At 39.4% G+C, this 24,015-nt stretch overlaps 1 protein-coding gene across 9 annotated transcripts in view; it reads right to left on the reverse strand.

Annotated features, from left to right (window-relative positions):
- PREX2 (phosphatidylinositol-3,4,5-trisphosphate dependent Rac exchange factor 2) overlaps positions 1-24,015 on the reverse strand; it is a 359,933-nt gene that overhangs the window by 85,955 nt on the left and 249,963 nt on the right. For all 9 annotated transcript variants that reach the window (XR_013824731.1, XR_013824732.1, XM_079902440.1 and 6 more), the window contains one exon: positions 9,364-9,466. Coding sequence is in view for 7 of the 9 variants with exons in the window: in XM_079902440.1 (XP_079758566.1) it covers positions 9,364-9,466 (103 nt within the window). In the remaining 2 variants the exon portion in view is untranslated. The remainder of the gene's footprint in view (positions 1-9,363; positions 9,467-24,015) is intronic.

The raw sequence follows: 24,015 nt of genomic DNA on the forward strand, positions 1-24,015 counted from the left end.
CATCAGTGTTTTATAGTTTTCTAAGTACAAGTCTTTTGCCTCCTTAGGCAGGTTTATTCCTAGGTAATTTATTCTTTTTGCTGCAATGGTAAATAGGAGTGTTTCCTTAATTTCTCTTTCTGATTTTTCGTTGTTGGTATATAGGAATGCCAGAGACTTCTGTGCATTAATTTTGTATCCTGCAACCTTACCAAATTCATTGATTAGTTCTAGTAGTTTTCTGGTGGCATGTTTAGGATTTTCTGTGTATAGTATCATGTCATCTGCAAACAGTGACAGCTTTACTTCTTCTTTTCCAATTTATATTCCTTTTATTTCTTTTTCTTCTCTGATTGCCGTGGCTAGGACTTCCAAATTTATGTTGAATAAGAGTGCTGAGAGTGGACATCCTTGTCTTGTTCCTGACCAAGGTGGAAATGCTTTCAGTTTTTCACCATTGAGTATAATGCTTGCTGTGGGTTTGTCATATGTGGCCTTTATTATGTTGAGGTAGGTTCCCTCTATGCCCATTTTCTGAAGAATTTTTATTATAAATGGGTGTGAATTTTGTCAAAAGCGTTTTCTGCATCTACTGAGATGATCATATGGTTTTTATTCCTTAATTTGTTAATATGGTGTATCACATTGATTGATTTGCATATATTGAAGAATCCTTGCATCCCTGGGATAAATCCCACTTGATCATGGTGTATGATTCTTTTAATGTGCTATTGGATTCTGTTTACTAGTATTTTGTTCAGGATTTTTGCAACTACGTTCATCAGTGATATTGGTCTATAGCTTTCTCTTTTTTGTGATATCTTTTTCTGGTTTTGGTATCAAGGTGATTCTGGCTTCGTAGAATGAATTTGGGAGTGTTTCTCCCTCTGCAATTTTTTGGAAGAGTTTGAGAAGGATCAGTGTTAGCTCTTCTCTAAATGTTTGATAGAATTCGCCTGTGAAGCCATCTGGTCCTGGACTTTTGTTTGTTGGAAGATTTTAAATTACAGTTTCAATTTCAGTGCTTGTGATAGGTCTGTTTATATTTTCTAATTCTTCCTGGTTCAGTCTTGGAAAATTGTACCTTTCCAAGAATTTGTCCATTTCTTCATGCTTGTCCATTTTACTGGCATAGAGTTGTTTGTAGTAGTCTCTTATAATCTTTTGTATTTCTGTGGTGTCAGTTGTGATTTCTCCTTTCTCATTTCTAATTTTATTGATTTGTGTCCTCTCCCTTTTTTTCTTGATGAGTCTGGTTAAGGGTTTATCAATTTTGTTTATCTTCTCAGAGAACCTGCTTTTAGTGTTATTGATCTTTGCTACTGTTTTCTTCATTTGTATTTCATTTATTTCTGCTCTGATCTTTATGATTTCTTTCCTCCTACAGACTTTGGGTTTTCCTTGTTCTTCTTTCTCTAGTTGTTTTAAGTGTAGGGTTAGATTGTTTATTTGAGATTTTTCTTGTTTCTTGAGGTGGGATTGAATTGCTATAAACTTCCCTCTTAGAACTGCTTCTGCTGCGTCCCATAGGTTTTGGGTCATCGTGTTTTCATTGTCATTTGTTTCTATGTATTTTTAAATTTCTTCTTTGATTTCTTCAGTGATCTCTTGATTATTTAGTAGCACACTGTTTAGTCTCCATGTATTTGTGTTTTTTACAGTTTTTTCCTGTAACTGATTTCCAATCTCATAGTGTTGTGGTCAGAAAAAAATGCTTGATACGATTTCAATTTTCTTAAATTTTCCGAGGCTTGATTTGAGACCCAAGATGTGATCTATCCTGGAGAATGTTCCATGTGCAGTTGAAAAGAAAGTGTATTCTGCCACTTTTGGGTAGAATGTTCTGTAAATATCAATTAAATCTATCTGGTCTTTTGTGTCCTTTAAAGCTTGTGTTTCCTTATTTATTTTCATTTTGGATGATCTGTCTGTTGGTGTAAGTGGGGTGTTAAAGTCCCCTACTATTATTGTGTTACTGTCAATTTCTCCTTTTATGGTTGTTAGCATTTGTCTTATGTACTGAGGTGCTCCTATGTTGGCTGCGTAAACATTTATAATTGTTATATCTGCTTCTTGGATTGATCCTTCGATCATTATGTAGTTAGAAAGGATCTTATCTCTTGTATCAGTCTTTATTTTAAAGTCTATTTTATCTGATATGAGTATTGCTACTCCAGCTTTCTTTTGATTTCCATTTTCATGCAATATCTTTTTCCATCTCTTCACTTTCAGTCTGGATGTGTCCCTAGGTCTGAACTGGGTCTCTTTTAGACAGCATATACATGGGTCTTCTTTTTGTATCCATTCAGCCAGTCTGTGTCTTTTTGTTGGGGCATTTAATCCATTTACATTCAAGGTTATTACCAATATGCATGTTCCTATTACCATCTTCTTAATTGTTTTGGGTTTGTTTTTGTGGGTCTTTTTCTGCTGTTGTGTTTCCCCCCCAGAGAACTTTCTTTAGAATTTGTTGTAAAGCTGGTTTGGTGGTGCTGAATTCTCTTAGCTTTTGCTTGCCCTAAAAGCTTTTGATTTCTCCATCAAATCTGAATGAGATCCTTGGTGGGTAATCTTGGTTGTAGGTTTTTCTCTTTCATCACTTTAAGTATATCCTGCCACTCCCTTCTGGCCTGCAGAGTTTCTGCTGAAAACTCAGCTGATAACTTTATGGGGATTCCTTTGTATGTTTTTTGTTTTTCCCTTGCTGCTTTTAATATTTTTACTTTGAATTTAATTTTTTGTTAGTTTGATTAATATGTATCTTGGTGTGTTTTTCCTAGGGTTTATCTTGTATGGGACTCTCTGTGCTTCCTGGACTGGGGTGACTATTTCCTTTCCCATGGTAGGGAAAGGTTTGGTCTTGTAGGTTTTAACCTTGCTCCTTCATCTGTGACATATCTTTTTGCCGTCTCATTTTTTTTTTATGAGTGGAATTGTGTTCCTGTCTTACTGTTGTTTTGCCTGAGGCTTCCAACACTGGAGTTTGTAGGCTATTGGATAGAGCTGGGTCTTGGTGATGAGACGATGACCTCTGTGAAACCTCACTCCGATGAATATTCTGTGGGGTCTGAGGTTCTCTGTTAATCCAGTGGTTTGGACTCAGAGCTCTCACTGCAAGAGCTTCAGCCCCACCCCTGGCTCATGAACCAAGATCCCGCAAGCCACACGGGATGGCAAAAAAATTAAAAAAAGTAACAATAACAAAGTAAAAAGTAAAATTAGACTAGGAAACTAACAGGTATGTTAGAAAGAATCTAAAAATAAAAATATAGATGAATCAACAACTGGAACGTACAACAGTACCACAATACTAACAAAAGAGGGGGAGGGAAAAGAAAAAAAAAGGGGGGGAAGGCCTTGGCTGTGGAGGGCGGGGTCTAAGCAAAGGTGAGGTTTGGGTGGTGGGCGGGGCATATACTTTAAAGACCTTTCAGGCTGGAAAAGGCCCTGGGGGCTGTGGGGGGGTGGGGCTTAGGCTCAAGAAACAGAAGCGGCCAGGCGTGCCCCCCACCCCTGGTCTCAGAGGGCTGGGGACCTCACCTTGGAGCCTAGCAGGCTCCCTGGGCCCGAATAGATGGGGTAAACGCCCTCTGTTCTTCTACCGCTCCTCCTGGAGGGCACCTCCTGCGTGCCTCTCCTGATCTCCCCAGCCTCAGAGGCACCGATCCTGTCTGGCCTCCACTTTTCTTCCCCCTTTATTCTCCCCACATCCTATCAGTTCATTTGGGGGTTCCTCCTGCCTCCTCGGGCCTCAGGGTCTCCCACCAATGGCTAGCAGGCACCCTAGTTGTGGGGAGACGCTAACTTGGAGTCTTCTCACACCACCCGAATCCCTGGCTCTTTTTTTTTTTTGCGGTACGCGGGCCTCTTACTGGTGTGGCCTCTCCCGTTGTGGAGCACAGGCTCTGGACACGCAGGCTCAGCGGCCATGGCTCACGGGCCCAGCCGCTCCGTGGCATGTGGGATCTTCCCGGACCGGGGCACGAACCTGTGTTCCCTGCATCGGCAGGCTGACTTTCAACCACTGCACCACCAGGGAAGGCCTTCCCTGGCTCTTTTTAATGGAGAATGATATTTAGAATTCAAGATCTGGACAGTGGGTATGCCCATTACTACTACTGGTGTGTAACTGCTTCTAGGTCTTCTCAGTGGGCTGAGCTAGTTGATTAGTGTAAACGTAATCAAACATCTATATTTCTTTCTACATTTATCTATATCTCTGTGTGTATGTGTCCATGCAGTCAAGCTGATACTTCCGGTTCCAATCCAGTACCCCAGGGTTCATTCTAAATTCCAGGTTTCTCCCTTTCCTTATTTGTAACTTCTTTCTCAGACAGTAAGAAACCTGACTCTCAGTATTCACAATATACTTACTTATTTGTTCAGTCCTACCAAAGACATTAACTAGTTTTAGAATCTCTAAATCGTATTCCTGTGAGAAACAGATTTACTAACTGGAATACGGTATTTTTGTATAATTATTTTTGTCTTTAGTCTCATGATATTCCATTAAATAATTTCTAGAAAGATTTTTGCTTACAAGATTTCAAATAAAATTGAAGCTCATCACGCTGAACACATCTGCTGGTATACTCCATTTGGAATTCAGCCATATAATTCTTCTTATACTCGATGTGCCAGCAACTTGCATTTTTACACCTTGCTCATGGTTTCCCTCTACTGAACACCCTCTCTGTCCTTTTCCCTACATGTCTGCATCACATTTATCAATTATTGGTTGGTCATTCACTATATTAGGTACTGTTTTAAATGCATTCAGTATTCAAGCCTCAAAACAACAGTATGAAGCAAGCATTATACCATTATTATCTTTGTCTTAATAATGAGGAAACGAAGCAACAGAGAAGCTAAGAGTCTTGCCTCAAATCACACAGACAGTAAACACTAGAGCTGGGATTCAAGCTGAGGTGCGTGGCCCTAGAATCTGTGCTCTTGGCTACTATCACATATATGCTTTCTGCATGAAGCCTTTTTCTAGTTCTCCTAGGTAGAACTAATTCATTGCCTAAACATCACTTAGCATTTCCTCTATACTGGGTATTAATGTAGAAACCAGTGATACCATCATGACATACACTCGGTGTCCCAGCCATTCAGGGGCTCACAGTCTACTCGTTTACTTGTTCCCTGTTTTACGTCCTCATGCACTGAGGTTGTGCACCCCGGAGAGCACTTGCCTGTGGGTGCACCATGATGATTTGCCCACACATGTCCGCCATGAGGCTGGGCAAGAAGCTGATCGTCCTTGGTCTTTGTCCTTAGTGCTCAGTATAAAGCCCTGATACTGGAGGTCAGGAGACAGAATTCTTCAGAATCCAAATTTTTATTAAAAAGGTCAGAAAAGAATTTGGGGTAGACTTCTACCAAAAAATACTTAGAACATATAATTTAGAGGATAGGAGACTTTAAGCTTATAATGTAAATTAGAGCTTCTACCTCAAACCATTTGTTTTTTTTTTTTTTTTTTTTGGCCACACTGCGCGGCATGCAGGATCTTAGTTCCCCAACCAGGGATCAAACCCGTGCCTCCTGCATTGGGAGCATGGAGTTTTAACCACTGGACCTCCAGGGAAGTCCTCAAACCGTTTACTAATCATATCAGTTGGTTATGTAAAAATGCTGCCTAGGATTATTATAATCATTACCCACAAATTGCATGGGCATACTACCTTTCCCTTCTTTTATCTTTGCTTCTAACTCAACCAGATAATTAAAACAACTCTACTGGGCTTCCCTGGTGGTGCAGTGGTTGAGAGTCCGCCTGCCAATGCAGGGGACGCACGTTTGTGCCCCGGTCTGGGAAGATCCCACATGCTGTGGAGCGGCTGGGCCCGTGAGCCATGGCCGCTGAGCCTGTGCGTCCGGAGCCTGTGCTCCGCAACGGGAGAGGCCACAGCAGTGAGAGGCCCGCGTACCACAAAAAAACAAACAAACAAACAAAAATAAACAACTCTATTAAAACTACATACATGAAATCTGTTCATGAAAACTATACAGTTGGCCACCATATTTGTGGGCTTTGCATCTGCAGATTCAATCAACTGTGTCATGGATCCACAGTTGGTTGAATCCGTGGATGTGAATCCATGGACTCAAAACCCATGGATATGGGGGGCCAACTGTATTCATTGCGCTCCTCCACCATTTTTTGTAAAGGACTTAAGCATCCAAGGACTTGTTATCTGTAGGGGCTCCTGGAACCAAACCGTGGCAGATATGGAGGGAGGTCTACACTGCCATTAGAAATAAGAACAGTAAATCATGCTGAAAAGCTCCTTGTTCTTCAAAAAGAAACTAAAGATCTTAGAAAATATTATTCATTAACCAGGTAAGCATTCTAACCATTCTGTCTCTGGAAAGCTGGATTTAAACGATTAAAAGACAGAAGGGTCAGAAAAGTTAGATTTTTGATTCACACTTGTGTTCGAACTACTCAGATCCCACGTGGGTAAGAGTTGGCTTGTAGACTGGATCCCAGCCATTAATCCCACTGCCTGTAACTGCTGAATACTTGAAAGAGGATTGGCCACAGAAGGAATATTGCAAAAATCTCCTCTGGGCACCAGTCCACCCCAATTTCTATGAAGAGAGGACCCAAGGCTCCATGATCTTTCACAAAGAAGGCAGAAATCAGGTCTTTGTCTGAGAACCACTTGTGTCATAACTTGGGGCAGAGAAACAAGCAACAAAGGTAGGAAGCTACCCATCCTAAATGGATTTATTAACAAAAAAGAGGAGGAGGGAGTGATAAACACTGAAAAATACTGCAGTTTAGAAATCAACTTACAAACTTCCTAAGTTTTCAGTCTTTTAAAATTATACTTTATAAATATATGATATATATTAATATATACTAATAATTAACTAATAATCATTTATTGTTAATTAATATACAAATAAATTTTAAAGAGGCTTGAACAACTTAAATAAGTCATTAAGGCCTAGGTAATATTGTTTTTACTTTTCCCAACTTTATTTTATCTATCTCAGTTTTCAGTTGTAAGAAGTTAAAGGTTTTGATTATTCAAATCCATGTAGTAAGAATGTATATGTAGCCAGCTCATAATGACCTCTTTACTGGATTATTCTTAAAAAGATCAATTATCAGGGCTTCCCTGGTGGCACAGTGGTTAAGAATCCGCCTCCCAATGCAGGGGACATGGGTTTGAGTCCCGGTCCGGGAAGATGCCACATATTGAGGAGCAACTAAGCCCATGTGCTGCAACTACTGAGCCCGCGTCACACAACTACTGAAGCTCATGTGCCTAGAGCCCGTGCTCTGCAACAAGAGAGGTTGCCTCAATGAGAAGTCCACACAACTGCAATGAAGAGTAGCCCCCGCTCGACGCAACTAAAGAAAGCCCGCACAGAGCAACGAAGACCCAACACAACCATAAATAAATAAATAAATAAATAAATAACTTTATTAAAAAAGGAAAAAAAGATCAATTATTAGTCTCTTAGTCTTCCCTTGGAGAGGGCTCCTCCAAGTCTTACTGCAAACTCACTCTAACAGCAACAGAGTGAAACAGAAAGCTTAATCTCTTGCTGTAATGTTTTAGCACCCAAATCCCAACCCTGATATGGATAATCACAAGTTTACTTTGATCTACTTTTTTAAAACCAAATTTGAATATCTACCCCAAAAATCCTTCCCAAACCTGCTGGCATTTGCATCTGTATTTGCCCTTTTCCAGCCGAACCACACTGTGTCATGTGCTTCTCGCAGATCTGACCTTTACTTAGCAAATCCCTCTTGGACCTTGTGAGATCTTGGTTTTCAATATTCAGCTCTGCGGTTCTCAACCCGAAGCACCCACGTACATGTGCTTGCTCTATCTCATCTCTGCAGACCCCAGGCTGGGCACTGGCCTCACTCAGGACTGTTTCCACGAATTATTCTTTCGACTTGGTTGACATTCTGTAGTGTAACCTTGGGAGCAAATCTATAGGGATTTATATGTTTGCTTGAGAGTTATACATTAAGTCTTTAGTAAATAAAGCAGACATAATTACAAAAGCATATCTTAAAAATTAAGTCACTCACTATCACTGGATAATTCAAACCCAATCAGCAAGTAGAGAGATTTGTTAAATCAATTTTCTGAGGTAGCCCTAATAAAAGGTGGAAGAATAAAATATAAAACTGATGTCTTTTAACTTCTTTTGTCTCTCTACTGACTTGTGTTTTTTCTACTAGATTAAGCACATTTTCCTAATAATCGGTACATTGGAGGTTAGTGCATTTTTGTTAGCTTTTTAAAGAATCTTAAGGGTTCAAAACCAAACTACCACACTTAAAATACTACTGAGCTATTGTACAGAAAGTTCAGGGAATTCTCTGGTGGTCCAGTGGTCAGGACTCCGAGCTTTCACTGCTGAGGGCGCAGGTTCAATCCCCAGTCAGGGGACTAAGATCCCGCAAGCCATGGGGCACAGCCAAAAAAAAAGAAAGTTCATTCACTTCATAAGAGTGTATTCTCACCTATAAGTACTTCAGTGACCTAAAGATAGTCCAAAGGCAGCTCTCCATCTTCTGCAGGAAAATTTGAGGTACGTGCTTTATCTTCAGAATAAGGCACAAACTTCTTAGCATGGTGCGGAAGTCCCTTCGAGATCTCCAGAAGCAAGCAGGGTCCTCAACTCTGTCCTCTTCCTCCTTGCCCCTCCCCCTTCCCCAGTCTATTCCCCAGCCTTCCTAAATCACCTGCCTTTCCCAGAAAATGTCACATGTCCTTCTTTTTAAAAATTAATTAATTAATTATTAATTTTTGGCTGCATTGGGTCTTCGTTGCTGTGCGCGGGCTTTCTCTAGTTGCGGTGTGTGGATTTCTCATTGCGGTGGCTTCTCTTGTTGCAGAGCATGGGCTCTAGAGTGCAGGCTCAGTAGTTGTGTCTCACGGGCTCTAGAGCGCAAGCTCGGTAGTTGTGGCGCACAGGCTTAGTTGCTCTGAAGCATGCGGGAGCTTCCCGGACCAAGGCTGGAACCCGTGTCCCCTGCATTGGCAGGCGGATTCTTAACCACTGCGCCACCAAGGAAACCCACATGTCCTTCTATCTTGTAGTTTACACTGCCCCAAATCCACTCCTGTCCATTTGCCTGGCCACCTCCCTGTCTTCCATCAGGTTACCTCTTAGACTTCCCTTTTCTCAGGTTGTCTAAGCTTCTTGGAGAACCCTCAGAGAGATGCCTGTGTGGTCTTCTTCCCTGGGAATCAGTGTTTCTTGTTCACCACTCACTTTCTGAGCCTGGAAAAGTGCCTGCCACATCCAGGTACCTGTCAGACACCTGATAAATGAACCAAGGAACCTTCAAACCCAGGGCGTGAGAAACAACTTCCTAAAATGTGTTGTGAGACTCACCTGCTTCCGCATCACATCTGTAGCCTGCATGATGTAGCAAGGAGGCAGTCCGTGGCTTCTGGCCAGAATGATGGCCTGCTCCAGGGTCACGCTCAGGGTGCACCTGCGGGCAAAGGCAAGGGCAAGTCAGACTCCACCGGTTCCCATTAAGCTCTTCAAGACATCTGGGGCTGCTAATGAAGGGTGGAACAGTATGCCTCCTGCGAGAAGTACTCATTTTTCCCTGGGTATCTCCCATGTACTCATGAGGTACCCATGTTAATAAACTTCTGTCGTTTTTCTCTTGGTAATCTGTCTTTTGTTACAGGGATCTCAACTGAGAAGTCCGAAGAGTAGAGGAAAAATCATTTTTCTTCTCCCACATGAATTTCAAAATCAAATAGCACCAGCCAAGTTCAAAACAACTAGACAATAGACCAGTGATTTTTCTACGCAGAACACCTGTTTAAAAATAGATTATAGAGGTACACAGCTGGGGTCCTAAATTAAGTATTTAAGTTGAAAACAAACCCATAATGAACTCTGTTGAGGAGAGAGTTTATACACAGAAAATTAAGTAAGTAGAAGTATAATAAATTTTATCGTCAGATATGAATCTTTACTGGTATTTCACGTAATTTAAAAGAAATGACTTACTAATATCTTTCATTCATGTTTACATAGTTAATAGAATTATACTGATTTATACCCAATATCTTAGAAAAAAGTGAAATTAATATTCACTAAGGTCAGAATTTTTTTTTTAAAGTGTGTTTCTTGGACCCAATCCAAAAGACTAACATTTTGAAAAGGAAATTTTAATGAGTTATTCAGCAATGTGGTGCCCAGAGCAGCCCCAAAGGAAATCCAGAATTCAGCACCCAAATTCAGTGATTGGTGAGCCTTGGTCCTCCTTCCCTTTAGGGCATTTCTTCCACATTTTTCTCTATAGCAACTCATAGGGAGCTAAGAACCCTCTACATTTGATAATATTTTCAGGTGCTGGTCTCTGAATTGTTTTTTTAGGGGTACCTTCTGCATACATTCCATAAAAATGTTCGTTACTTTTTTTTAGATGTTTTGCCTAACATCTATATTAGTGGATTTTGTTTTACTTCATTTTTCAATTTATTAGTATTTTGATTGTTTTTTCTCCATTTTTGCAATGACCTCTCTGTGGTTCGGTATTTTACAAATGTATTTTTCTAGATCTGTTTAGTTTTTCCCTACAAATGAAAGTTCTACAGTGCAATTATATATGAGGAATGTCGAACTCATTTATCCCTGGTTGTGAGGCTGTACCACAGAAGCCCAGTACACCTGGCAGATTCAGATACTGATGACTTGCAGAAAAGAGAAACGGATTTAAAACATTACTGCTGTAATTTTAGAAAGAACCTGACAAAATGCAACTTAATTATTACAATAATTGCATTCTAAGGAGAAACACGATCAGTTCCATTGGCTGTTAAATGATGTGAAAAGCAGCTTCCTCGTTAACAGAGAACTCTTTAGAAAGCATTAAGAACACATATTCACATGGGCTAAAGTTTTATAATTAACTTCTAGTAGTATACGATGTTTATAAATATTTAATGTAGGAGTCTGACAATAATATAAAATTGTATATTACATGTACCTGCATGCGTATGCCAATGCAAGTCAAGAGCTATACCTGACCGTTCATGTTCAAAAAATATCAAATTTTTAGAAAGCATTTAATTGTCAGCTAACTCAACACACCATAACCTTTTTCTCCTCCTTAAGGTCTCCTCTACTCCAATCTTAAGTCCTTACTGATCCTAACATTTTCATCAATAATGCTCATGACACCAGCTGAATGAAGCTAAGAAAAAAATCTTGATCTTTTTCTAAACATACTGAAATATGTCTCTGCTTCCTGATGAAGCCTCACTTGCCCTCATCAACTTAACAACAAACACTTACTCATTGTGAAGGACCTTTAACAGGAAGCCTGTAATTTTTATCCATTTTCTTAACCTTTTTAAACTGATTTATTTCTCTCTACTTCAAGCTGTAGTAAACAGCAGTACAGCAGCAAATTATCTGCCAGAGACTTTAAAAGATTTTACCGTAATCTCCTGATCCATCAACGTGGCCCGTAACATGCTCTCGGACAGGGTACCTCAAAGTGTCACACCTTTAGAACCAATCACATGTACATCATCTAATAGAAAAATCTAGCTTAAAATGGATACGTAAGTTTTATTTCACCAGCATATCAAGAGAAGATGGCTTCGTCTATCCTTGCCTTTTTGTACTAACCACTGTGTATATTCCAATTAGGTCCCACCATTAATTTGAAATTTTTAAAAAGTGAAAAAATTTAAAAGAGACAGCCAGGTCAATGAGAGAAATATTGCCTATTCGATTCACAGTTGATTTATCCAATGGAGGCCTAGTTTTTCCATCGCAGCATCACAGAGTTCCATTCTCCTAAATTAAGCATGTGGAAGAGCACCAGCACTAAGCCCACAACTCTGCTTCCAACATATCATTACTCACCTCATAGCTTTTTTTTTTTTTTTTTGCGGTTCACAGGCCTCTCACTGTTGTGGCCTCTCCCGTTGCGGAGCACAGACTCCGGACGCACAGGCTCAATGGCCATGGCTCACGGGCCCAGCCGCTCCGCGGCATGTGGGATCTTCCCGGACCGGAGCACGAACCCGTGTCCCCTGCATCGGCAGGCGGACTCTCAACCACTGCGCCACCAGGGAAGCCCGCACCTGGTTTTTTGATGGTGCATAAATGTATACTCAGAGTCAGGCTTTACAAGGGATCATTTGATTTTATAGGTACTTCTCTGATTACCAGTGAGACTGTTCTGCTAATTCTGGGCAAGAGAATGAAGGAAACAGACCAAAGGCCAGGAATCCTAAGCAAATCCCATTCCATACGAGATTTCTTATCTGACCTGCGAATTTCCTTTCTAGAACTATCTCTGTTCTCACATTAGGCAGTTAAATTAAAATTTAAATAAATCTACATTTTTACTCCGTCCTGGAAAATATGGGCTCTCAATTGTTCAGCTCCTTCTAGCTGCAATATCATTTTAAAAATTTAGACAATTCTTTCTCTCGGAGTCACAAAAATGAAAAAGTAAAATAAAGGTCACAGTGTAGAATTTGTCCTTCATAAAAAGGCAAATATAACATATACACTGAGGAAAGTTGGTCCATGATTTTAGTAATAAGACATCCCAAGTAACAGCTCTGCTTAGGGTATACTCCTGAGAACGTGTACTTGACAGGGCTGCAAAATTATGCAGAAATTGTGCATTTCCTCATAGAAAGAAAAAAGGAAAGGGTCAATACACCTGTGCTTATAATGAATAAATCTTCTTGACATATTTCATATTAAAAATAGATCCCACATCACTCAGGGATTTAGCATAGTTTTAATATGATAAATGTAACCTGTGGCCAATGGTTCCAATTTAATTTGAAAAGCACTTTGATTTAGCAATGCTATGGAAGAGTCACAAAGAGGTAACTTTCTATTCATCCACTCATTCAACAAATATTTTTGAGTGTCTACTTTGTAACTACAAGTACCCTTAAGTGCTGGCAGAAGTAATTTACTTTCAAGCTAAAATCGTTGAGCTTTGGAGTCCCTTTTTCATAGGATCCCTAGCAACCTGTTCACATAGTCATAAGCTTTTACAAATTTGCAAGAGCCAAATGTTTTGACTGCAAATGGTTATGACTGCTGTCTTTTTATGTCCCAGCTTTCCTCTGTCACGTTCTGCAATGTTCCAATGGCCACAGTTCTTTCTGGAACTGAGCTAAAGGAAGTAGAATTAGGGATCCCTTTAGGCTAGGTTTACTGGGACCTACGGATATGATGCACAGTCACTTATAGTTAGGTTATTACAATATCCTAGTGTAGGAATGGACTCCAGAGTATTCCCCCGGCGCATTGTACAGACTCACCCAAGGTTGAAGAGGACGTGCAGGGCCCAAGGCTGTAATGCAATGTGTTCATATCCCGGTGCACCCAGGACTCAGTGTGGTGCAGGAGAAACAAGGTTGGAATGTATAGAGCCAGACGCTACTCTGTGGAATATTCTTCCATACATTATGGTCCTCATGCTAAAGAACCTTACGGAGGTTTTCATATTTGACAACAATTTTTAAACTTAAAATAATGTTGATGTTGAAATGTGTTGTCAATTCTTCCGTAAGATTATGATGTTATTAGATTATGATAATTACATGAAGTTCATGACAAACTTTCACCAATGTCTCCTTTATAAATTGGGGTTTGGTTGAAATAGAGTTCACATGACTATCATTTGGCACTTGATAATATGATTCTCTGTGATTTTTATTTCCTATGTTTGTCCCAACTGATCCTAGAACATCCGGTATCAACTTTATTTAGTGTCGAACTGTAGAGCTTAGGGTCAGGAAAAGCATGTGAAATGGTCTCCTGTTTGCCAGTCCTATTTCTCGATGCCAGGGGGCTGCAATGAGCAATAACCAACACCCACTCCCTCCCTCCCTCAACTCAGTCTCACTGGAGAGACAAAGCTTAGTTTTCCTAAATTGGTTTAAATGCAACATATTGTATTTCAACCATTTATTAACTCATATCTATTATACTACATTCAGTTCACTTTTAAGACTTCAATTCTTATTTGAAGCAGGTTATGTGTTAATCTTTTTATAAAAACATGGTAATCTTTTCCTTTAAGATGACTCATCACATTTCTATAATAAATCAGATAAAAGATTCTCCAAACCCGAGGACCTTCTACATATTTGGTCATTTATCACAAAAACACCAGTTTTACTTTAATTACAATTTAAAACCTCCAGAGCTCTAAAGCCTCATTTAATGTTGATTCGAACGGTACTAACAAGGAAGCCAATCTCCCAAGGGTTGAAGTGCATCAAACTGAACACTTGGGGAGATGCATCATCCCTTTCGGGCCACCAGGGTGATGCAGTAACTCACAGTGAAACTGACATGGCAAACCAGAACAACGGTATGTTTATGGCTTTGCGCTGTGGATTTCTTTGCTGACTTTCAGCATGTTCACTGCCAGGAACTCTGATGTTTTGCCTGGCAGCTAACCATATTGTTCTCTCTTGGGTGGTCCCAAACTTTGTTATTACTAGTGGAGGAGGGGCATTGAGATTCTAATTATAAACTGACACCTTAAATGAAACACATGAAAAACTAGTGTAATGAGGATCTCTGAATTTATAGCCACAATAATTTGCCTTAAATTCACATTATGTAGATGTTGAAGTGAAAAACAAAAAAAACTTAAAAGGTAATTAAAGAGAGAAAAATGCAATCTTTCGCAAGGGATACTTTGCTTTTATTTCTCCATATTTTAAAAATTGAGAATGAGACTGAATATTACTTTGCAAATTTCTATTGTATCCCTCAATAATGTTACATACTCAATTACCACTAAAAACTGTGCCCCAAAACAAACCCCACTGGAGTCACTGAATTTAGGGATACATGTTTCAACTTAAAAAGTTACTTGAGCAGTGATTTTTTCACTCTTTTGTGCCATAACAGAATTGAGGCACTTGGATAAGTTATGTTCATTTTTTTGTGTGTGTGCTAGCGCAGTATAATTAGCAGGATAATTTCCTGTTAGAAAAATATGATAAATGGAAGACACACACCCACAGTTGAAAGGCATATGTTGGGGTTTCTGAGTTTAAAGGACCATATGCCAAACAATGGTTTTGATCTGCTCTGGAAAAGGCAACATTAGACATGTCCCCTAACAATCTACATAAACTGGCTAAATATTTCAATATTTACTTCAATATTTCATTTGGAATTATTTGCATTCATACACAGGTTAATTTGATTTTGTGCTAGATGAATATAAAGTGAAATAATTATTTAACCATTCTGAAATCAGTGAGTTTTGCCCCAATGTAGAATTCCACCCAATGATCAGAGTCTTCATTTTGTTTTTTAGCTCCGGATTTCCATGTGTATTGCCTCATTTTCACCACCCTTTCTAACTGTGATACTGCCTTTAGTCACAAAAATAAGAGGGAAAAAATTCCCTTAGGGAAAATGCATGGCTCAGAATCTATGTATAAAGACAGTCTGAAGACCCTATTCTTTGATGACATTCTTCCCATGAATTATTTGTCTTGATATAGTTGCAGCTGTTTATATTTAGAATCTTACAGATTTAGATCTTAAAACGTACAATCAATTTCCCCGTATTCTATGACAGTCTTTTTTGCTCCTTTAATTAAAAGCCAGGTCCATTATCCTTGTTCAAGTGACTGTCACTAGTAAGTTATTAGGAATCTAATTAGCCGTGGCTCTCCAGGATACTTTATTAAGCTGAAGTTACCTGGGCAGCTTCAAAGTTTGGAGAGGATAATAATGACTATTTCAATCCCAAGAGAGCGAAGTAGGTGAAATAAGCTGGAATATCGGCAGATACTACTGCTATTTGCCCACCACTCTTTCATACCCAGCTTTTTACGACAGATGGAAGATCCTGTGATCACCTGGTCTTATGCACTCTGCAGCATCATCTGAACTTCAGTCCTACAGAGCCTAAGGCAAACTAGTTTCAACAATCTTTGAACTAAAGACACATTTTCTCCCTGTTGGAAAAAATGTAAATGATTCTGCTCAGTTTCCAAATATTTTTACTTCTTCCTTGTGCTTTTCTCATAATCCCATTTAATCAGACAGTAAAAACAAACAGTTGTAGGAAATATCTGAGTTAGAGATTCTCCATTAACATTTTTTAAATCTAATCTAAATGTTAAACTTCTTGAAATGTGCTACCAAGTTACTATAATTTAAAGTGTCTGATGAGTTAGTTCTTAGAAACATTGTTTAAAAGACACTGTGTAGTAATGTGTAGTAATGGGTATAGTAAGTATAGTGCAATCCCAGATCCTCATATATGTATATATTTTTTTGCGGTACGAGGGCCTCTCACTGTTGTGGCCTCTCCCGTTGTGGAGCACAGGCTCCGGACGCGCAGGCACAGCGGCCATGGCTCACGGGCCCAGCCTCTCCGCGGCACGTGGGATCTTCCCGTACCGGGGCACGAACCCGCGTCCCCTGCATCGGCAGGTGGACTCTCAACCACTGCGCCACCAGGGAAGCCCCAGATCCTCATATTTACTGATTTTTAAATGTTAAGTGCCAGCATTCAAAGAAATAAGAAAGTTGTTAGAAGAAATAAGCCGCAGAAATTATCTAATTCCTTAAAGGTGTATTGTGCGATATTTCTAGTGTCTTCAACCTTCCCATTTTTGCAAAGCCTTCCCAAAGGAAGAAGATGTGGTCGAGATTAAAATTATTGCTTTCCTAAAATCTTTGTCTAGTCTTTTATGATGACCCCGTTTCACCTCCAGACTGAGATACAAGCTTCCAAGCCGTTCAAACCAAACTCATCAATTACAAGAGATTAATGTATGTGCGGCAGGTCCATGTGCTAATATACCTACTCTAGTACCTTTCACACTTATTAATTTCATATTTCTTACTATCCCTCAAACCTCTCCTCTCTGGCCGCACTGCTAATATCAACTCTTTGCCTAGATTGGTGCAACCTGGCTCAGACTCTTCTTGTCTTGCCTCTTCCCACTATTCATCAAAGGTGATCTTTAAAAAATGCAGATGGCTTTCCATTGCGTAACTTGAAATACAAAGTCTTCACAATATGGTCTCTGATTTTCCTTACTTCTACTCCATGCTTCAACTATACTGTTCACAGTTCTCTGAAGTCACCTCCTCTCAGTTCTCATATGCTGCTCTCTTCCTGATATGATCTCAGATGCCCTGCTTTGGGTCACATATCATGCCTCTGGTCATGCTATACTTGTCTGAAAGGTGTAGGGATGAAGAATACGGGCATTAGAGGCAAACTTCCTAAGCTGGATCTTAAATTTGCTAATAAACTCCGTGACTCTGGGCAGGTAACTTAAGCTACTGAAACTGTTTCCTCATCTGTAAATGAGTTTAATGATAGTACGCACCTCAGAGTGTTGTTTTCAGGATTACAGGAAATAATTCATATATAGTACTTAGCACAGGACATAGCATGTAGTACATTCTCAACAAATGTTAGCAATTTTCATTAATATTACTACACCACCACCAATAGGCCAGACTAGTGTCTGTACTGATTGTAACCTTCCTAGACCCTAGCATACTTCCCAGGATTAAGTAAGCATTCAATATACAGTTATTGAAAAGAAATGACATGAATTCCTAATTCATGCCAACAGTATTATACGTAACTCCTAAAAGATACAATTCATTTCTTTATACTCTGCATTTGCCATCTATGTGTTCAAGAAGTGTTCACTTATTAAATAAATTTGGTAAAGTAATAAATGAACTGTAGAGACAATAGATTTTAGTCAAAGAACAACCACAGCTTCCCCTACAACTTCTAAACGGTATATAGCTTTTCTTTCATGAACAATGACTTGCATTTCCCTTTCTCAGGATTTAATTACTGCTCGTACCACGGCTTCTGATGAACAACTCTCGATGAGTTTTGTTAATGATTGGAAATTATGTGTTATAATCTACTGATTCATTATTCTTACATTAATTCTATTAATTAACACTTATTCGCTCATCAAAATGGTCTATGTATCATTTACCTATTTTCCAGGTTCAGAAGAATACATTTGGAACCCTTGCAGAATCAATTCTTTAACACTGTCAAAATGACATGTTATATATGCTTCCCCTCTCCTGTAGTTTCAAAACCATGTGTTCATTTCTTTGAGTCACTTCATGAAAAACCCAATCCTTTGGCTCTCTTTCTCCTATTGTCCATATTAAAGTAAACTGGTGCTACACAGTATGGCTGGCTGGCTTCCCAATGTGGTCCCCTTGTCAAGACCTCAGAATTGCTGGGAGAGCAAGGACCTCTCACTACCCTAGTTTGGGGTAGCGCAGTGCATGCCCCAGAGCAGTGCTCCATAAATAACTCCTCTGTCCTCAATGAATGAATGCACAAATGCCAGAACCTGATTCTTTCCAAGTCCTAAATATCTGTTGTTATTCTAACACATACTCTTGATTTTTGACACGAGGGAAGAAGACTTCCTGTCCTTGAATTCAAGGGGATCCCGTTCTGCTGTTCTTGAACAACTTTCTACAAGCTATCAATGGAGGATTCTAAAAATAAGCTCTAACAGGGTCCAGTGCTTTGTGTATTCTACTTCTTATAGGTCAGAGGAGTGAATTCATATTTTTCATACTCTTCTTACATCCTATCGTGACTCATCACTGTGATTTCTCCAGCTTTACTGAGGTATAATTGACATGTAACATTGTGTTGGTTAAAGTTGTGTATATTTGACTTGATACACTTACATGGTGCAAGACGATTACCACTATAGTTAGCTAACACCTCCATCACATAATTACCACTTCTTTTTTGTGGTTGAGAACATTTAAGATCTACTCTCTTAGCAACCACTGTGATTTTGTTTTACATACAAAGGTTTCCCTATTTTATTTTATTTTCCCTTTACATAGAAAAGGTTTCCCTATTTTAGTAGGTATGATCTAGTCATTTTAAACAGATGCATTTCATATTTCTACCTCTGCAATGAGAAGATGGATTCACCATCAGAAACACAGATGAAGATAGAAACAACTGAGTGTACACTATTGCCAGGTCCTGCAGTAGATGTTTTCACATATGTTACTCACTTAATCCTCATGCCACCTTTTGCAAAAAGAAATTATTATTCCCATTCCACCAATAAATCTCTGAGAGACCATGAAGGAATCATGGTCACACAGTAAGTAACAGGATTCAAAACCAGTTTTCTAATTCAAAATCCAGAGCTCTTTCCATTATTCCAAAATCACATCACATAGATCACTGCTTTTAGAGAATCCCAACTCCCCACATCCCTAATTCAACAGTCCCAATCCTGGTCTCAGCATTGCATGCCAAATGCAGTGTTTTGGTAGAGACTAATGCAGCCAGACCAAACGACTTCACTACGAATGTAGACCTCGTCGTACTGAAATGTGTTCATGATTAAAAAGAAACTAGATTTGAAACCTGCTGAACAATTCTATCGATTTAAAGCAATCACGTAGTAAAAATAAACTGAAGGAAGACTGCGTTCCTTCTCTACTACAGATGTGCATTTTTCTATATAAAATGCACTGTGCTGGGTAAGGCATGTTCATTCCTGCAGTGATCTCATTTATTCTGGTTTCTAATTACTTCTAACTACTGAGCACAGGGCACCACTGTGAAAAGTATACTGGCAACTAGAAGGAAGCGCCCGATTGAAGAAACTAATTGTTTACTGTTGCAGGGTTTTATTTTCCCTGCCTCCTTTTATTACCTCACACGGAGGAAGAACTATACGTCTGAGGGCTAAGGCAGTATGTTAAATAGGAATCAATGCCGAAGTGCTGCTATGGCTCAACACAGGCAGAGTGTCTGCACAATTCATATGGAAAGGACCTCTGCTGATCTATTGGTCCTGCCCAACTTGGTCACCCTGAGCAATGCGTTTGTGATAAGTGAAAAGCTTGAGAAAACTGCCACCAGCCAGCCCAATACCTCTGTCCTTGTTCCCCTATAACAGAGAAGGCACTTTTCTTAATGAAACATGGAAATACTCTTACGTGAAAAAAGGGCCAACAGTTATTTGTTTTCAAAAATACAGAATTCACTTAGAGACACACATGCATGGATAATAAAATATTAAATATTTACATTCTCCCTTTAGGAGAATTTGAATGGCGGTCTAACAATAAGTGCAATCTAAAAGCCAGTGATCCTTCAGGCAAGTTTCCAGTACATTTTATAGACATAACTTCCGGGTGTCTATTGATAATTTCAACATTATTATTTGACTCCTGTCAAAGAGACAGTACTGATGAGATCTTCCCATGACTGTACTAACTCCTATGTCTCATAGTCTGGAGCTGAAAGACAGGGGTTAATGAGTATTTGAAAAAAATAGCAAAGAGATGGCAAGCAGAGATGGGCACCATGGAAAACAACTGAACACAATGGAAAAGCAATGGGCAACAGCTGGAGAGAGATCCTGGCAGCAGCAGCAGAGTCAAATTGAATACGTGGTTCACTCCGTATATCTTAAGGCAAAAAATAAATCACATGTAAGGGGCACATTTTCAGCATTGCACAGGGAATTAGCCATGAAATTCCCATTTAAGATAACAGGACTTTCTACTGCAACTTTCAACACATTCTCGGAAAGTTCTCAGTGTCTAGCTTTAAACCTAGGCTTCAAAAACATTGCACATCCCTCATTCTCCTCTCTTCAAGCACATTAGGGTGTGTTTTTCTTTGACACGTTTCATTGCTGAGGTGAGCACAGAGGTAACTGAAGACCTTCGGGGATGGGTAATTGAGCATTGAGGGGCTAGAGGAGGTATTTGCTCGGCTGAAAATGCGTATGAATGTGAAACATCTGTGTGTAAGGTAGGACTCTACCACTGTCACCAGGTTTGAATCTGCTCCTCTGCATTTTAAATTCTTCAGCCTGGACTCTTTCACCAATTGATTTTATTTCTGTTTCATGTTTTTGGAACTTAACTGAATAGGTCGGGTACCTATCCCAGCTACTCGAAGTTCCTCAACACTCCCTCTCTAGTTCGTCTTTTCTCTTGGCTGTCTGACTTTTGTCCTTACTCCTTGTAGGTTCTCTGATGACACCAATACTTAAGGGGTGTCCAGTATGCGATTTTCATCTGTTTCCCCCATCCTTTGACATTGTACCATAATTGTTTTCTCTTTGACCTGTTTATCCAAGATACTAAATAGATTTGTTTGAATAATTTTCACTCCTTTCTCGTGGATCCTACAGTGTTTTATTCTGAGGCTCCACGGGTGCACAGAGGACAGGGCAGTGGAGAACCAGGGAATATTAATACTCTCTTTACTCTCCCTGGTGATTTTTTTCTCACCTTCCACAATGGGCAGCCAATTATTCTTTGCTTACACTTCTGTGCCTTTTCCTGGAATATCTCTTCCCTGCTCCTAACACCTGGTTTGTTCCCAGAAAATTCCTAGCAGTGTTTTTCCATTACCCCTTGAGATTACATATATATGTTATTATTTATTGTTATTATATCCATTTGTACTCATATATACTTCTAGTCCTTGCTGACTATGAATCCATCAAAGTACATCCCCATATAGGTACGTTGTGAGCATCTAAAGCTGAACATGTAACAGATTAATTCAACATCCCTCTCCCCAGTCCCCTCAAAGACAAATGCATGTTCCCCCCCACACACCGTGGCATCTTCCCTCTCCCAATCTTTCCCAGCTGGAATCATCAGAAACTCTCCCTCTCCCGTGCTCTCTATTCCTCACCAGTTCATCTAGTTCTGTTTACTGCCTTTTCATATCTTTCACATCTGTCTTTTCCCTTCTAACCTCTGTGCCAATACCTTAGTTTTGTATCTCATCATGTCACTGTACTCCTGTAAAATCCTAGCTGTCTCCCTGCCTCCATCCTTGTCCCATCATAGACCATGGTACTGATCTTTATTTTTAAAATATTTTTTAAAACATCTAATCATGTTATTCTTTTGCTGAAAACCTTTCATTGGCTTCCCAGGGCCTCTAGGAGGGAGTCCCAAACCCTTAACCCAGCAGGCAGGGCCGTCCATGCTCCAATTCCTGTCTTTCTTGCTCCTTTCTTCTCATTTCACCGCCCAGAAACAGCCAGCTCTTTCTTGTGACCTCCAGCCCCGTCGTACGCTATTTCACACCTCGATATTGTATTTTCATACTATTCCTTTACACGGAACGTCCTTCTCCATTTCCGTCACCTGGTAAACACTACTACTCATGCTTTAAAACCTATAACAGGTGTTACATTCCATCCTTCCTGCTTAACAGGATTTAAATCTCACTCCTCGGTATTCCTCCCCAGGATGTTAGATGACCTATTGCCAATTTAAAATTAACATCTTAGAGGTAAAAATTGCTGCTTCCTCCCTTCAACTTCCTCCACGCCACCTGCTCTCCTGCTCTAGGTCACAGAGAAAAAGAGGCGATTCGGAAAGTGCTGGCAGACGAACCAGTTATATTGGAGAGATACCCATATTTCTTGGCTTATGTCGTCTATTACAGCACTTATAAACCCACTAGCATTGAAGCCCTCAGGAAGAGATCCTAGAGAATGACTGGAATTTTACTTTGCTTTAAATATCATTTTGCAGGTTTAGGAAAAACAATAACTTCAGTTTCTTTAAAAGAAAATTTGAAGAATCATGCCCTATTTAACGCTTTTGAAAGTCAATTCTATGAATACATGTATCACTTTTAAATAGCTACATTTTAAAAATGTAAATACTTAAATTTTACTAATTTAATAGTAAAATTGAGTTTTGCAAAAACATGAAATATCACTCCAAATTACATATTTAGATTATTTTATCAAGGTATGTTTAATGTGCCTAGAATTTTCCAATCTTAATGATAGGAGGTAACAATGGATAAGCTCTGGCTTTATATGTACTTAAATTAAAGCCTGTCTGGCCCATGGTTACTGGCTGGCAGAACTAGAAACCATTGCAGTAAGAAGTGACTCTCATTATTACTGTGTTATTCTTCTTTCATAGTAAACTAATGAAAACAACGAACATTTTAAAATAGAATAACTTAATGCACTAAATCAAGATTCATATCAATTGCAAAGAAAAATCTAAGGAAGAAAACAAATATATATGTAAATCTGGCCATCTACCTCTTCAGAGTAAAGAACTTTTATAAAAGATAATGAAACAAGGTAAAAGAGTAAAACTTATATTTGAAATATTTGATTTCTTCCCATAATTTTAAGGGAATAACCTTATTTATCTGTTTGTTTAAATTAACATAAATCGTGGAGTTTTATTTGCCTACTTTACAACTCAGTATAAGTTGAAAATCTGCGTTTACTTTTCTTTTTTTCCCCCAGCTTTACTGAGGTATAACTGACAATTAAATATGGTATAAATTTAAAGTATACAACCTGTTGATGTGATATACATACACATTGTGAAATATTCATCACAATCAAGCTAATTAACATATCCATCACCTCACATAGTTACCATTGTGTTTTTCTTTTCTTTTTTGGTGGTGAAAACACTTAAGATCCACCCTCCCAGGGCTTCCCTGGTGGCACAGTAGTTGGGAGTCCGCCTGCCGATGCAGGGGACGCGGGTTCGTGCCCCGGTCCGGGAAGATCCCGCGTGCCGCGGAGCGGCTGGGCCCGGGAGCCATGGCCGCTGGGCCTGCGCGTCTGGAGCCTGTGCTCCTCAACGGGAGAGGCCACAGCAGTGAGAGGCCCGCGTACTGCCAAAAAAAAAAAAAAAAAAAAGATCCACCCTCCTAGCAAATGTCAAGTATATAATACAGTATTATTAAGTATAATTGCATTGTTGTTACGTCACATCTCCGGAATTATTCACTTTGCATAACTGAAACTTTGTACCCTTTGACCAGTTGTCTCCCAGTTTTCCCCTTCTCCCAGCCCCTGGTAACCACAATTCTATTCTCTGCTTCTATGAGTTTGGCAGAGTCATTAAGATTTATACTTATGGCATGAGTAGGATATATTCTTTCTCCCAGAGCCCCATTATTATAGCATCTTATTTTTTCTCTTCTAAAGATTAGTGCACAAT

The sequence above is a fragment of the Stenella coeruleoalba genome (assembly GCF_951394435.1).
Source record: "Stenella coeruleoalba genome assembly, chromosome: 17".
Lineage (NCBI taxonomy): Eukaryota > Metazoa > Chordata > Mammalia > Artiodactyla > Delphinidae > Stenella > Stenella coeruleoalba.